Source organism: Panthera uncia, chromosome A2 (assembly GCF_023721935.1).
Source record: "Panthera uncia isolate 11264 chromosome A2, Puncia_PCG_1.0, whole genome shotgun sequence".
In the NCBI taxonomy this organism is placed as follows: Eukaryota; Metazoa; Chordata; class Mammalia; order Carnivora; family Felidae; genus Panthera; species Panthera uncia.
In genome coordinates, this window is record NC_064816.1 from 87,930,355 (window position 1) to 87,944,001 (window position 13,647).

The 13,647-nt window shown below is 38.5% G+C and overlaps 1 protein-coding gene across 6 annotated transcripts in view; it reads left to right on the plus strand.

The window, feature by feature from the left end:
• The window catches only part of ADAM22 (ADAM metallopeptidase domain 22), a 233,525-nt gene that overhangs the window by 6,858 nt on the left and 213,020 nt on the right, over nt 1-13,647 (plus strand). For 2 of the 6 annotated variants that reach the window (XM_049641401.1, XM_049641402.1), the window contains exon 3: nt 6,013-6,060. The exons of the other annotated variants lie outside the window; for them this stretch is intronic. In XM_049641401.1, the coding sequence (XP_049497358.1) occupies nt 6,013-6,060 (48 nt within the window). The remainder of the gene's footprint in view (nt 1-6,012; nt 6,061-13,647) is intronic. 6 annotated transcript variants of the gene reach the window in all.

The following is a 13,647-nucleotide window of genomic DNA, read 5'->3' on the forward strand; positions in this document are numbered from 1 at the left end:
CATGACTTGAGCTGAAGTCGGACGCTTAACTGATGGAGACATCCAGGCGCCCCTCTCTTCACTTCTTTACATTTATACCTGAAAAACTGTGAATGACTCTAAGAGCTTATGGCTTGGTAAAAATCGTTCTTAGTTTTGTTTGCTTTCTCAACTTTCAAAGAATGTGAAGTATTCTGTCATTTTTAGTGATAAAGCCCTTTCTAAGTCTATACATGGAGGGAGGCCTGCTTTCTTGTCATGGTTCATTGAGAGCAGTAGTCTGTAAGGTCACTAGCTCTCAGTAGCTCCAGTGGGGCTGAGATAAGGCCACATTTATCATTATATTTCATGGATAAGCTCCAAAGGGAAAAAGGATGTTAATAAAAGGAGGAGAGTGAGCAGAAGAGGAAAGGATGGTAAGGAGAGTGGTGACAAGGAGGAAGGAAACAAATCAGGAAAAGAGAGAAGTGCTTATAGTAGTATTATCATATATGTTATAATGTACACTAACATACTTAAATACAATAACTTATGTGGTTAGTTTTTATGTACCCAACAGTTTTCTTAGTACTTGGTGCACGTTAACTCATTGCAGTCCCACAAGAATCACGTGACAGGTAGTACTTATCAGCTGTAAAACCACAAAGCCGGTAGGTAGCTGAGAAAGGATTAAACCCAGGTACTTTAACTCCACTGCACTGCCTGGGCTTAACCACTATGCTTAACTGGCTTTATGGCAGGAGGCCACCATTTCTTTAGATGTCGTTCAATGGCAGTGAGATCAAAGCTTTCTTACATTTGGTCCCGTTGGAACCTTATGTTTTTTGCAGCTTGCAGAAACAGTAGGAATGCATCATTTCTACTAATTTGAGAATGAGAATGGACTATATAAAGATATTTAACATTTAAAAGATGAAAAACACCTCTTCAAGGGTCATGTTCTAGTTTGGAATTGCATGTGTACACTTATTGTTATAATCTTTCTGTGTAATTTGAAGATTTTAATATTCAACAGTCAGTACCAAAATTATGTATATTCTTTTGTGGTCAAAGTTTCATAAAACAGAAACAAATGCTAAACAGGGATCGATACCCTTACCTTTCTCCAAAGGAAAAGATACAGAATATCTTTTGTAGCTTCACAGAGCAAGTAGCTCCAGAGTTCCAAATATCAAAGCTTTCAGGGAAAAGCGATACATAATCATTAATAACCAAAATGGTAGCTTCTGTGAGCATCTAGTCATGCTTTCATGTAACAATAAGTATACACATTTATTTTGGTAATAAAAGCCCTAGAAAGCAAATATTAAGGGAAAGAAATGAAAAAGAAGAATGAATATTTATTGAATATGTAGCATGTACCAGGCACTGTGATGAGTGATTTACATGTATTATCATTATGAGGTAGATATTATATCCATTTTATAGATGAGGCTACTGAGGCTTAAGGAAGCTAATTAACCTGTCCAAGGTCATACAACCAGGAAGCAGTAGTATTAGGAGAAGAATTCTCAAAGAAAATGTTAGAGATCCAAATAAAATAATCCTTCTGTAATATATGCTACTTATTTAACATGTAGTTACCCATTCATCTCTGTGGTGGAATCATCCTAACATTTCTTTGAGAAACTCTTGGTTCTGCTCATGTCTCCTCCCTTGCTAACTTCATTCAGGTGTGAATCGATGTCGTGTTTAGCACTTGTTACATGTCTTCATTTCTAGAAGTGGATATAATTTCTGTTTCTACCTCAGATATTCTTTTAGCCACATAGACATATTTGAATCTACATCTAAACAACAGCATAGAATATCTGTACTCAGTACTTGGAGTTTTATCTGCCAGAAACTCAGAAAAAACTCTTTATGGGGGAGGGAAGAAACTATTTATGGGGAACTATCCTCTGTTCCTCCATAGGGTGCTGGCCTCACCTACTGGGATTCTGGGTAATGAAAAAAAAAAAAAAATCTCCCCAGTGGATTCCAATTTGCACGCAGGGTCAAGGAGCTCTGTGTATCCTTAAGATTTAAGAGATTTTTTTTTTTTTTCATCTTAAATCTGTCTGGATTTAAGTTAGTTACAAGAATTTGTATCTGAATTGGGATCAGTTTTCTTATTTGCATCACTCACCTCTTCAATAATTTATCAGACCTTTTCAAAAGGATATTTTAAAGGACATTGTAAGAATTATTCCTGAGAAACCAGTTACAGTATTAATTGAAGTCTGGGGAAAACATTATGGATGGTGCCTCATCAGGACCAAGAGGAGAGATTTGTCATGTAATTGTTTCCTTCCTTGGGTGGTACGCCAGAAGTTTAGAGGCAAATTGTGCCCTCCTCCAAGCCAGAGTCATAGCCTGAGTTTTCATTCCAGCTCCATCCTAGCTCATCAGCACCCATTTCAGCTCAAGAGTCATCTGAAATATCTCTTGACTCGTGATAATTTGTCAATATGAAACGTCATGTCTGTATTCAGGCTTAGGGAAAGTAATCTTAGAGGTTTCCTCTGTCTGCTTGCCTAAAGTGGTCCACCCACCCCCTATCACATCATGTTACTCTCTTGTCTTCCCAGCACTTGTCAGCACTTGACATTCTTTTTAATGATTGGCTTGTTTATTGTCGTTCCTCCAGTGTGCCATCTCTGGAATATAAACTACGAGAATTGTGTATGACAATAGTGATCTTGTCTGTTTGTTCACCACACATCTCCACTGCCTAGCCCAGTGCCTGGCACAGAGTAGGTACTTAATAAATATTTCTTGAAGTGATAAATTTTCCTTTCCCTCCAGTTTTCTCATCTGCTTATAATATCTTGTAAGTGTCCATGTAAACATCCTCAAGTCCTCTTTGAAACTTGGTATGGTATAAAATAATGAATACATGAATAAATGTTAGTCTTTAAATATTGAATTTATAGCCCCCTTCGATAATTGTAACTCTTTTACACATAATTAAAATAGAGTTCAGTGTGCTGTGTTTTTATTTTTTACTTATCAGTGTGCTGTATTTTTAGAATATAAATACTTCATATGTAAAAATGATTTTAGACTTCTAGTTGTCCTTTATTTCTGATTTCATCATTTGAGTTGCTTTTAAGATCAAAATCTGTTTTGTCTTCCCTAGAGCAGACTATTAGATGTAATTTGATTTTGAAAATAAAAAATGCCATACCATGACCAAGAAATACCAGCAGTTATAACTGGGAAGAGAAGGAATAAACAACTTAATCCACCCCCTGGCCCCCACCCCCCACAATCTGTTGTTTTTGTTGAAGAGGTTTTTCAGAATCATATACATGTATCAGCAAGGGTAGATCAACGTTTTTCTCCTTTTTAAAAATCGATTTTGTACCAGGGCATTTTAGTTAGCACTGAGCAGTAGTTGCCCTTTTGCTGCATTTTTTTTTCTTTTTTTTTTTTTTTGTCCCGAGTAAAGAACATTAGATAACCGTTTTTGGAAGAATGAGAAATCAATGAGGCTTTCCTGAAGATGGGCCTCAAGAGCTCACATTTTGCAAGTGGCTTTAACATTTTCTACCTGAGGCAGGAGAACTCCTGGCTGACAGTTTTCTTAGACTCCTTATTCTACTTGGCACTAACTCATGTCTCTAGCCTTTACCTCTAGTCGGTCAATTGCTCTTCTTCTTATTTTATATTTTTTCCAGTTTACTTCTTATATAGGCTTGGTTGGGAGAAATTGCCTCCATTCCCCTCCCCCCACCCTCCCACTCCCCCACTAGTGAGGTCAGAAGGTTGGGAGTCAGGCTGGTACATGTGATTTGGCACCGCTGGTCACAGCTCAAACTTTAAGTGGTTTCTCATTCTTTGGACTAGGTAGCAAGATGCTGTAGAAAGAGCTGGCACTTGACAAAAACTAGTTCTGTAGATTTCTGTGAATTCTCAAGTGGATTTTTAATGCCTTTAGAATAGACTGTCAGGGGTCTGGCCAGGAACCCAACTATGGATCCTCAGTGGGCATAATGAGCTGTCAAGGTTACACATGGTGGTATTAATCTAAAGTAGCCTGAGGGAGCAGTTGTCTGAAGACAACTGTCTAGGGTCATCAGAACATGGGCAGGAACAGGGTGTGGGTAGAAGTGTGGTGGTAAAGCTCAGGGAAATCACAACGCAGTTACAGGGAGAAGATATTAGGTGCACTGTGCCAGATGGGTCCCAACTAGAGAGAGCTACCTGAAACAGACTGAGGCACAACCTAAGTTTTTAATCTCACATCCAGGTTTTAGTGATCGGCTCCACTCTTGATTTAGAGCTTGTGTTTTTAAGGAAACGGAGTGTTTTTTAGCCTGACCTGTCTCTCATGGCACCAGCGATCATTTTCATCCTCACATGAGTTTTAAGTTTTTGTTTCAGAGGGAAGAACCATTTCCCTTCTTCTTCTTCCTCACTTCTCCTTGTCTTTTTTTCTTTCCTCTTCTTCCTATTCTTATCCTTCTTTATTCCTTCTTCCTGCTTTCTTCTTCTTCCTCCATCTTACTGTTTGTTGGTCTTTTATTTTTTATTTTTTTATTTTTAATGTTTATTTTAGAGAGAGAGACAGAATGCGAGTGGGTTAGGGGCAGAGAGAGAGGGAGACACAGAAGCAGAAGCAGGCTCCAGGCTCCGAGCTGCCAGCACAGAGCCCAATGTGGGGCTTGAACTCACGAGCTGTGAGATCATGACCTGAGCTGAAGTCGGACGCTCAACCAACTGAGCCACCCAGGCGCCCCATCTTTGTTGGTCTTTTTTAAAGGTCTGAAGGCTGATGGGAGAGGGCTTTCCCGGGCTCACTCTGCCCCATTATGCATAGTTCAGACCGTGGACTCTGCTTCTCCTGGGTCAAGAGATGAGGCTTAAAGATTTATGGCTTTATATACTCTGAAAAATCACACTTTGTACAAAATGAGCAACAGGCTCATTTTGAATGCCATGTGGTATGCATTAAATAAAGGTATGTTAATAATTGAAGAGTTCTTTTGCAGTAGCTATTTGGAACATTTATTTTACTGACGTGGATAATTTTAGTATTGTAATCAAACTAATGTAGTGCACTCCTTGGTGAGTTATTGATAGGAACTACACCGGGTAGAGTTGTTGCACAAAGGAAACTTGACTTGCAGCAAGTGAGGAGGTCACAGGGAATATCTTCCAAAGCCATGACCCTCTGAGCAACGGTGAATGGGTTCCTTTTATTTAGGGTTAGGGAGAATATTCAGAAAGGGGCGTTTTGTCCTTGGATGTGGAGGTAGGCGTGAAGTCACGCATGTGCCTTAGAGAAACAAGCCTATACACACATTGTGTGTAATGTTAATGAGGTTTGTGCTCCTTTTGGGGCAGAGATTTTAGCATTATAACAAGGCAGAGGTACCTGTCAGTCGCTCCATGGTCCATGTGCACAGATGTGAGTTGGTGGTTGAGCTCAAACTGGTCTGGGTGGTCTGGGCAGGCTGGAACTCTTAGGACAGTTGTTACTGCTTGAGAAAGTCGTTTCGGTTTCCATCATGGGTTGCTGTGAGGTCCTTTGCCTGTTAAAAGATAAGCTGGAAAGAAGAACTTAAGGAAAATGTGGGACAAAGGTCGGTGGATCTATGCAATAAAGGTCAGGTCTTGAGGTCCATCGTGGGATGTTGCTGGTGACAGTATCAGTCTCTGTTTCTATAAATAGTGGGTTATTTTCGTGGTGAGTTTGGAATTATATGGAGTTAGCAGTAGTTATGAGTACTTGCATGTGCTTTCAAGTTTCATTACCTAAACTTTCAAAAAAGTTTAGATAATGTTTAATAAGAAGAATGGGAATTTGGTTTTTACAGATGCATTTACAAATGTACTGTTATGTAAAATAATTAAGCCATCATTTCTTAGGAAGATTTTTATTTATTTTGATAAAAACTTAAACATCACTGAAGGTGATGAAAATTTAGATTCAGAACCGCAAAATTGTGTTCACACTTTAGGACTTTGTACATCTAGTTTAGCTGTAAATGTTACATTAGTTTAGCTGTGAATGTACATTGTAAATGTACAAAAGGTACATAAAAGTACCTTAAATCTTGGACAGATATTGATAAGAAGGTGGGCAAAATTCAAGTAGTGTTCATTGTGGTCACCAAAGGTGAAGCAATTTCTGCCTGGGAGGGTGACTTGAGATAAGGTATTTCAAACCACGGTATAGCAATTTTTGTTGGTTTTCAGGATTTTCTAGGGTAAAACAGGAAGAAAAATATTATTGGTGCTGAGATACTGAAAAGTCTCATTTAATTTCTGAAGTAAGTTTAGCATGATGTTCTTACAGTTCTTAATCATCTTGCATAGACAACGTACTCAGAATTAATGAAGGGAGAATACTATTAATTTATAGCTTAACCAGTTTCATGTGAAATCAATGTGAAGTCATTGATTAATGAGATATTTAGGACATTTCCTATATGTTCTGATGATGAAATCGTGAAGTTTGCAGTTTTCTTAGGGTGATGGGGTAAAAATTATTTTACATTAATTTCATTGTACAGAAAAAACAAGGGGCGAAGGCATGTATCCTCATCTTCATTTTTATTTCTTCCCAGTGTTGACACACAGCCTTGTACATGGCTCCCTGTACCTAGTGCTCAACAAGCAGATGTTGGCTGGATGAAATCATTGATGCCATGTCCCCAGACCCCTGTTATTAGGTTAGGTTTTCCCTGGTCGGTTATTTCTTTCTCTTCATCTCTCAGTACAAGTTTGGGCACTTTCCTGTTGCCTCTTTCCATTTATTGTTTTCCCGTGAGCCTAGTCTTCCTCTGTTCACTTTCCCCATGACCATGGATTATTTTTTATTTCTCCCCTACTCTATTTCTGTCAAGTTCCTCTTTTTCTCTTAGCAACTAAAGAAAAAACAAGTCTCTGAAAGGTTATTTACATTCAGTGTTAGGACCCATCCCTGCTGCACATTGCTGGACTTGATTATTTTGCGATTTGGAAAATGTGTTATAGTTCAACAAGCTTTCCGTTTTACTACTTATCTTTAAAACTTTTTTTGGGCAGGGGTTGGGTATGGCTTTTCTTTTTTCTGTTTGTTTCTTTTGTTTCCCTTCAGTCGTCTCTCATTCCTTCTTTTCTTTGGACATGGAGTGAAGTGCCCCTTCTGCTTTTTACTGCTGGACTAATTGCCTTCCTAAAATCGTTTTTCTGTTTGTTCTCATTGCTCTTCATTCCCTGGATTTAAACTCTGAGTTATGTGCTCAGTCCACCCTCCATAGTCGCTCAGCATGTGCCTCTCAGAGTCTTCTAGAATGACCCATCACTGCATTGCCACAGGATTCAGACTCAGTATTAAGAAATGATGAGGCACTTTTGCAGGTATAGTAAAACTTGCCTCAGAGGCTGGTCATAAAATTATTCCTGCTTATGTGTGTGTTGGTGTGTGGGGTGGGGGACTGGGGCATTGAAAACTTGGGTGTGTTAATAGAAGGTGTCCCCATGAATTAGACTGAATAATGTTGGTCTGGGACTTTGTCATTCAAATTTACTGTTGTTCGTTCACTGCTTCTTGTTGTGCCTGACGTATAGTTGATGCTCAGCAAATATTTTGGCTTTGTTTCAATTTTCCGTCTCAAAGTTGCAGGGAAAAGTTCTGTGACCATTTATGTTACGATTTTACATACTTTTGATTTATTTCCAATGGTTAGAGTAGTTCTTTCCCTGAGATTATTAAAATCTTTTGTTGGGATGAGCTTGAGAGGAGCCATGGACTTTGCCTTATCTGTGATCTCTTTGTTCCTCTTCCTCCCACAACTATTCTTGCTCACCCTACAGAGACACCCTGTAGATGGCATGCTCAGGTTCTGTGAGGATCCCGTCACTGTGAGCATCTGAACTGAAATGGCTGTCGCTCTTGCTTCACATTCGAAGCGAGGTTTATGAGGAAAGGCAGGGCTGTGATGGGAAGGAGAGAGAAGGCAGCGGGAACTTGGACAGTGGTTGGCACACTGACATTCCGGCACGTGAGGCTGCCTGCCATCTCTCTGCAGCCTTAATCGCTGTGACAAAATCATTCATGTCAGTTTATAGCCTCATCTCCCCCAACAAAAATAAATCCAAGCCGTTTAACCTTTGTGTGTGACTTTATTCACCAGAGTTTGCCGTTTGGTGCCTGGAGCTGCATTTTCTTTAAGACAATGATGCATGTCTTCTGGGAGAGTGACCATGTAGTGTTTTTGATGGATCTAAACTCATGTGACATAATTCAACCAATGAGTTCCCTTGATATTTATTCTTGGAATTTTGATAATTTTGATTTTTTACATTGGGTTTTTGAACTAAGTACAACACATGGTCTTTTGTTTCCCTTTAACTAAGTCCCAGATACTTCCTTGTCTATTATTTTATCTTTATTTTTGCCTCGCCCCCAATGTTTACTACACCATTTTATGGCCTAACAAGTTAATATAAAAGATTTACTTTCTTTGTTTCTTAGGAGGTAGATATAGATAATATCTATATAATACTATTACTCCATGAAATCTCCATGACTCAAAAAGCTCTGCACATCTGCCTTAAATCTGAATAAACACCACTACAAGGGCACCTGGGTGGCTTAGTCGGTTAATCTTCCAACTCTTGGTTTCAGTTCAGGTAATGATCTCTTAGTTCTTAGGATTGAACCCTGCATCGGGGTTTGTGGTGATAGCATGGAGCCTGCTTGGAATTGTCTTTCTCCCTCTCTCTCTGCCCTTCCCCTGCTTGTATTCTCTCTCTCAAAATAAATAATAAAAATAAACATTAAAAAGTGTCCTAACAAAAAATAAACACCACTAGAGAATAGTTTCTTTAGTATAAGTAGAGACCTCAGAGAGGGATGGATGGCACTCTGTGCTGTTTTTAAGCACTCATAGCTTAGTGTGAATGAACGATCTAAAAGTAGGTTAAAGACCAGAAAAGAAAATAGAGGCATATGGTGGTGGGGAGGTCCCACATCAAAATATTAGGATCAAGTAGCTGGCCCATAGAAATGAACTCTAACAGTTTTCATGACTTGAGTGGCCCCAGTGTAATCTCTGGAACAAAATTATGTATATTTTAATTGTGTACATATATAATTTTTAATTAATTTATTTTTTGAGAAAGCACGAGTTGGGGAGGGACAGAGAGAGAGGAGAGAGAGAGAGTCTCAAGCAGGCTCCACTCTGTCGGTGCAAAGCCTGACACGGGACTCCATCCCATGAACCGTGAGACTATGACCCGAGCTGAAATCAAGAGTCAGATGCTCAACCAGCTGAGCCACCCAGGTGCCCCTGTATGTATATATTTTAATAAGAGATTTATTGGATTATAATTTACATACCATATAATTCATCCACTTAACAATTGTTTACAACTCAAAGTTTACTAGTATATTCAAACAGTAATGCAACGACCCCCACTGTCAACTTTAAAATGTTTTCATCACCTCACAAAGTCCATACAATCCCCCAAACTCTCCCACACTGCCTACCCCCATCCTCACCCCTAGGCAACCATCTACTTTCTGTCTCTGTAGATTTGTCTGTTCTAGACATTTCATATAAATGGAATAATACACTGTGTATGATTACGAGTGGCTTCTTTTACTCAGCATAGTATTTCCAAGGTTTATCCATGTTATAGCATGAGGTGTTACTTCATTCCTTTGTATTGCTAAATAATATTCTCTTATTCATTCATCTTGATAGAGATTTGGGTTGTTTTTATTTTTTGGGAATTCTGCATAATTCTATGAGCATTTGTGTAGAAGTTTTTATGTGAACATGTGAAAACACAAACACACCAAATACCAAAACAAGTGTGTCCTGAAAAATACTTATCCTTAATACATGCAGTAGTATACTTTTCATTGTACTCTGTTCTTTTTTTTTTTTACTTTTTTTTTTTTTTATAAAGCTTATCCATTTATTTTGAGAGAGAATGTACATGGGAGGGATAGAGAGAGAGAGGGAGAGAGAAAAAATCCCAAGAAGGTTCTACACCATCAGCTCAGAAGCCAACATGGGGCTTGATCCCACAAACCATGTGATCATGACCTGATCAAGTAAAGAGTGGGACACTCGAATGACTGAGCCACCCGGGGGCCGCATTCTACTCTGTTATTTTCTAAAAAATGCTGGCTGTGGTGCACTACAGTGATTTCAGAGCCCTCTAATGGGTCATGATCTGACCTATAGGATTCCTGGTGGTGAGCCTGATACCTATAAGGCAGGTCTTCTTTGAGCAGCTCTGGTTTAGGTTTTAAGAGGTTGGGGTGCCTGGGTGGCTCACTCTTGATTTCGGCTCAGGTCATGATCTCATACAGTTCATGAGATGGAACCCCGAGTTGAGCTCTGCACTGACAGCGCAGAGCCTGCTTGGGATTCTCTCTCTCCCTCTCTCTCTGCTCCTCCCCCACTTGTACATACTCTCGCTCATTGTCTCATTCTCTCAATAATAAAAATAAAAAGGTTTCAGAAGGTTGAGTCAATGTGAAGCTCCCTGCAGCTTTCAGAAACATTAATTTTTGTTTCTTGTAGTTCTTCTGGCCGTAGTATTAGAGACATCTCTGTGCTTGTGCTATTCATCCCTTGGCTGTTATGTGGAGTCTACAAAATCGACCGTGTGAAGGTGTTTGTGAAAATTTATTTAGGACAACTTTTGTTGCTTTTTTAAATTTAAAACTCCTTGTTATGTGATAGGCACTTGTACTCACCATACAGAATCAACACAAATTTAATAGTTTTTTTTTAAAAAATTTAAATGTTTATTTATTTTTGAGAGAGAGACAGAACATGAGCAGAGGAGAGGCAGAGAGAGAGGAAGACACAGAATCCGAAGCAGGCTCCAGGCTCTGAGCTGTCAGCACAGACATGGGGCTCTAACCCATGAACTGTGAGATCATGACTTGAGCACAAGTCAGAAACTTAACCACTGAGCCACCCAGGTGGCCCTAGTTTGTTTGTTTGTTTGTTTTTTTTTTAAGTAATAAACATTATAGATTCAGTTGATGCTCTCCTGCCTTCCATTTCCCCATCCTTCCCAGGGAAAATCATTATCTTGCAATTAATGTGCATCCTTCTTGGCTTTTTATACTTTAACTACATAAATATTTATCCATAAACAGTGTATATTACTATTTTGTGTGTTTTTTTACATGTGCATATTTGGTTTCATATACGTCCTTTTGGTACTTCTCACCATTGACTTTCTTTGTGTGTGTGTGTGTGTGTGTGTGTGTGTGTGTGTGTGTATCACGACTATATTAACAAAGTAAAAAGATAACACATAGAATGTAAGAAAATACTTGCAAATCATATATCTGATAAGAGATTAATATCCAGAATATATAGAGTAAACTTAAAACTCAACAACATACAAACAAGACAGGTTATTCAGATGTTGAATCTATAAATTTGTGTCTTCTACCAAATTTGTTAGGTTTTCTGCTATTATTTCTTCAATTTCCTCTTCCTCCTCCATTATCTTACTCTTTTCCATGTGGACTCCATTTATCCATGTGTTAGACGTTTTGAAATTGTATCCCATGATCTGAAGCTCTCCTCACTTTAAAGAAAGAAGTTTTTCTCTCTCTTCTTCAGATTGGATATTTTTATTGTCTTCATTCTGCTATTTCATTACTGGCTGCTTAAGGCCAGCCAGGATTTTTTTTTTTTACTTCTGGTACTATATTTTTCCGTTGTAAAATATACATTCAGTTCTTCTTCCTAATACCTATTTCTTTCTTGATCAACATTGACTTTCGGTTTCTTAAGTTGGTACAGGTAAAATAATTGAATTTATTCTTTTTTTATTGTTGTCTGGCTTTCTATGTTACAAACTTACCATCATTTCTTTCTTTTTATATTAGTGGTATTTGTGGATTGTTTTCAAGTTTTCACTCTTGAAGCAGTATTTGCCATTGATAGACACATGTGCATGAGTTTCTGTGGGACATGTATTTTGAAGAGCCATTGTTGATTCTTCGGGTTTGTGCATTCTCAACTTCTGTACATAATGCCACATCACATAGTGATATACCAATTTATGTCCCCTGGCAGTGCATGAGAATTTCTGTACGTCTCCATCTTCATAATCATTTGGAACCATAAGATTTAAAAACTTATAAAAACATTATGGATGTGAATGGTGTGTAATTATTTTACTTCCCATTTCTCTGATGACTAATGAGATTGAGCATTTTTGCTGATCATATTTCTTCCTCTAAATGGTCTACTCATATACTTTTGCCATTTTTCTATAAGAATATTTGTCTTTTATTAATTTATAGGCATTTAAAATATATTATGGATTCTTTTCTTTTATTGGTTATTGCCAATACTTTTATAAATTATTATGGCATGAGGTACCTGGGTGGCTCAGTCGGTTGAGTGTCCAAGTCTTGATTTTGGCTCAGGTCATGTACCAGGGTCATGGGATCGAGCCCTACGTGGGGCTCCATGCTGAATGTGGATCCTGCTTATGATATTCTCCCTCTCCCCCCCACCACCTCTGTCCCTCTCCTCTGTTCTCTGTCTCTAAAATAAGTAAAATGAAAAAAAAAAAATACTATGGCTCATCCATTCTCATTGTATCGTGTCTTTTGTTTTAACATTAATAATTTTTTGATATTATTCGTATCAATTCTTTTCTTTATAATTATTTGTGTATTACTTGATTCCTGCAGAATCTACTATTTTTTTTTTTAAGAATAAGAATCTACTATTTTTTTTTTAATTCGGGGTGCCTGGGTGGCTCAGTCGGTTAAGTGGCCGACTTCGGCTCAGGTCATGATCTCACGGTCCGTGAGTTCGAGCCCCGCGTCTCGCTCTGTGCTGACAGCTCAGAGCCTGGAGCCTGTTTCAGATTCCGTGTCTCCCTCTCTCTGACCCTCCCCCCTTCATGCTCTGTCTCTCTCTGTCTCAAAAATAAATAAACATTAAGAAAAAAAAAGAAAAGAATAAGTCTTAATTCGTAGTGAAATAAGTCCCTGATACAATTTTTTGGAAACATTATAGGATAGTGATTAAGGGTTGGAGGTTCTAGAATTAGGCTGCGTGTGCTCAAAGCCTACCTTTGCCACTAGCTCACTGTGTGAACTTGGCATGCCTGTAACTTTTTACACCAATAAGACTGGAGCAAGAATAGTACCCAACTCATATGTTGTTGTGAGGATTAAAGGAGATAATACACATAAAGCTTGTGGCTGAGTATTTGGTATATAGTAAGAGCTCAATAAATGTTACTTTTTTTTTTTTTTTTTAAGCTTCCATCATGATCATTTCTTGGTGTGAAATTGGTGCCCAGTTTCTTGTGTATTCAAATCACTGCGTTACTCAGATTGTTTCATGAGAGCTGTGACTCCTATCGAGTATTCCAGGAGGGTAGAACGTTTGGGCCCTGGTGCTAATTGTGGGTTCCAGCTTTGATGTAGTTGAATTCTTTCCAGGAATTTAACAAAACAAGTTAATCATGTTTCTTTTCTTTAATTGAGTTATAGTTGACACACAATGTTACATTAGTTCCAGGTATGTACAACATAGCACTTTCACAAGTTTGTTTGTTTGTTTATTTTATTTTAGAGACAGAGAGAACATGCGAGTCAGGCAGAGGGGTAGAGAGAGAGAGATTCTTAAGCAGGCTCCACACTCAGGGTGTAGTCCGTCGCAGGGCTGGCTCCCACAATCATGGGAT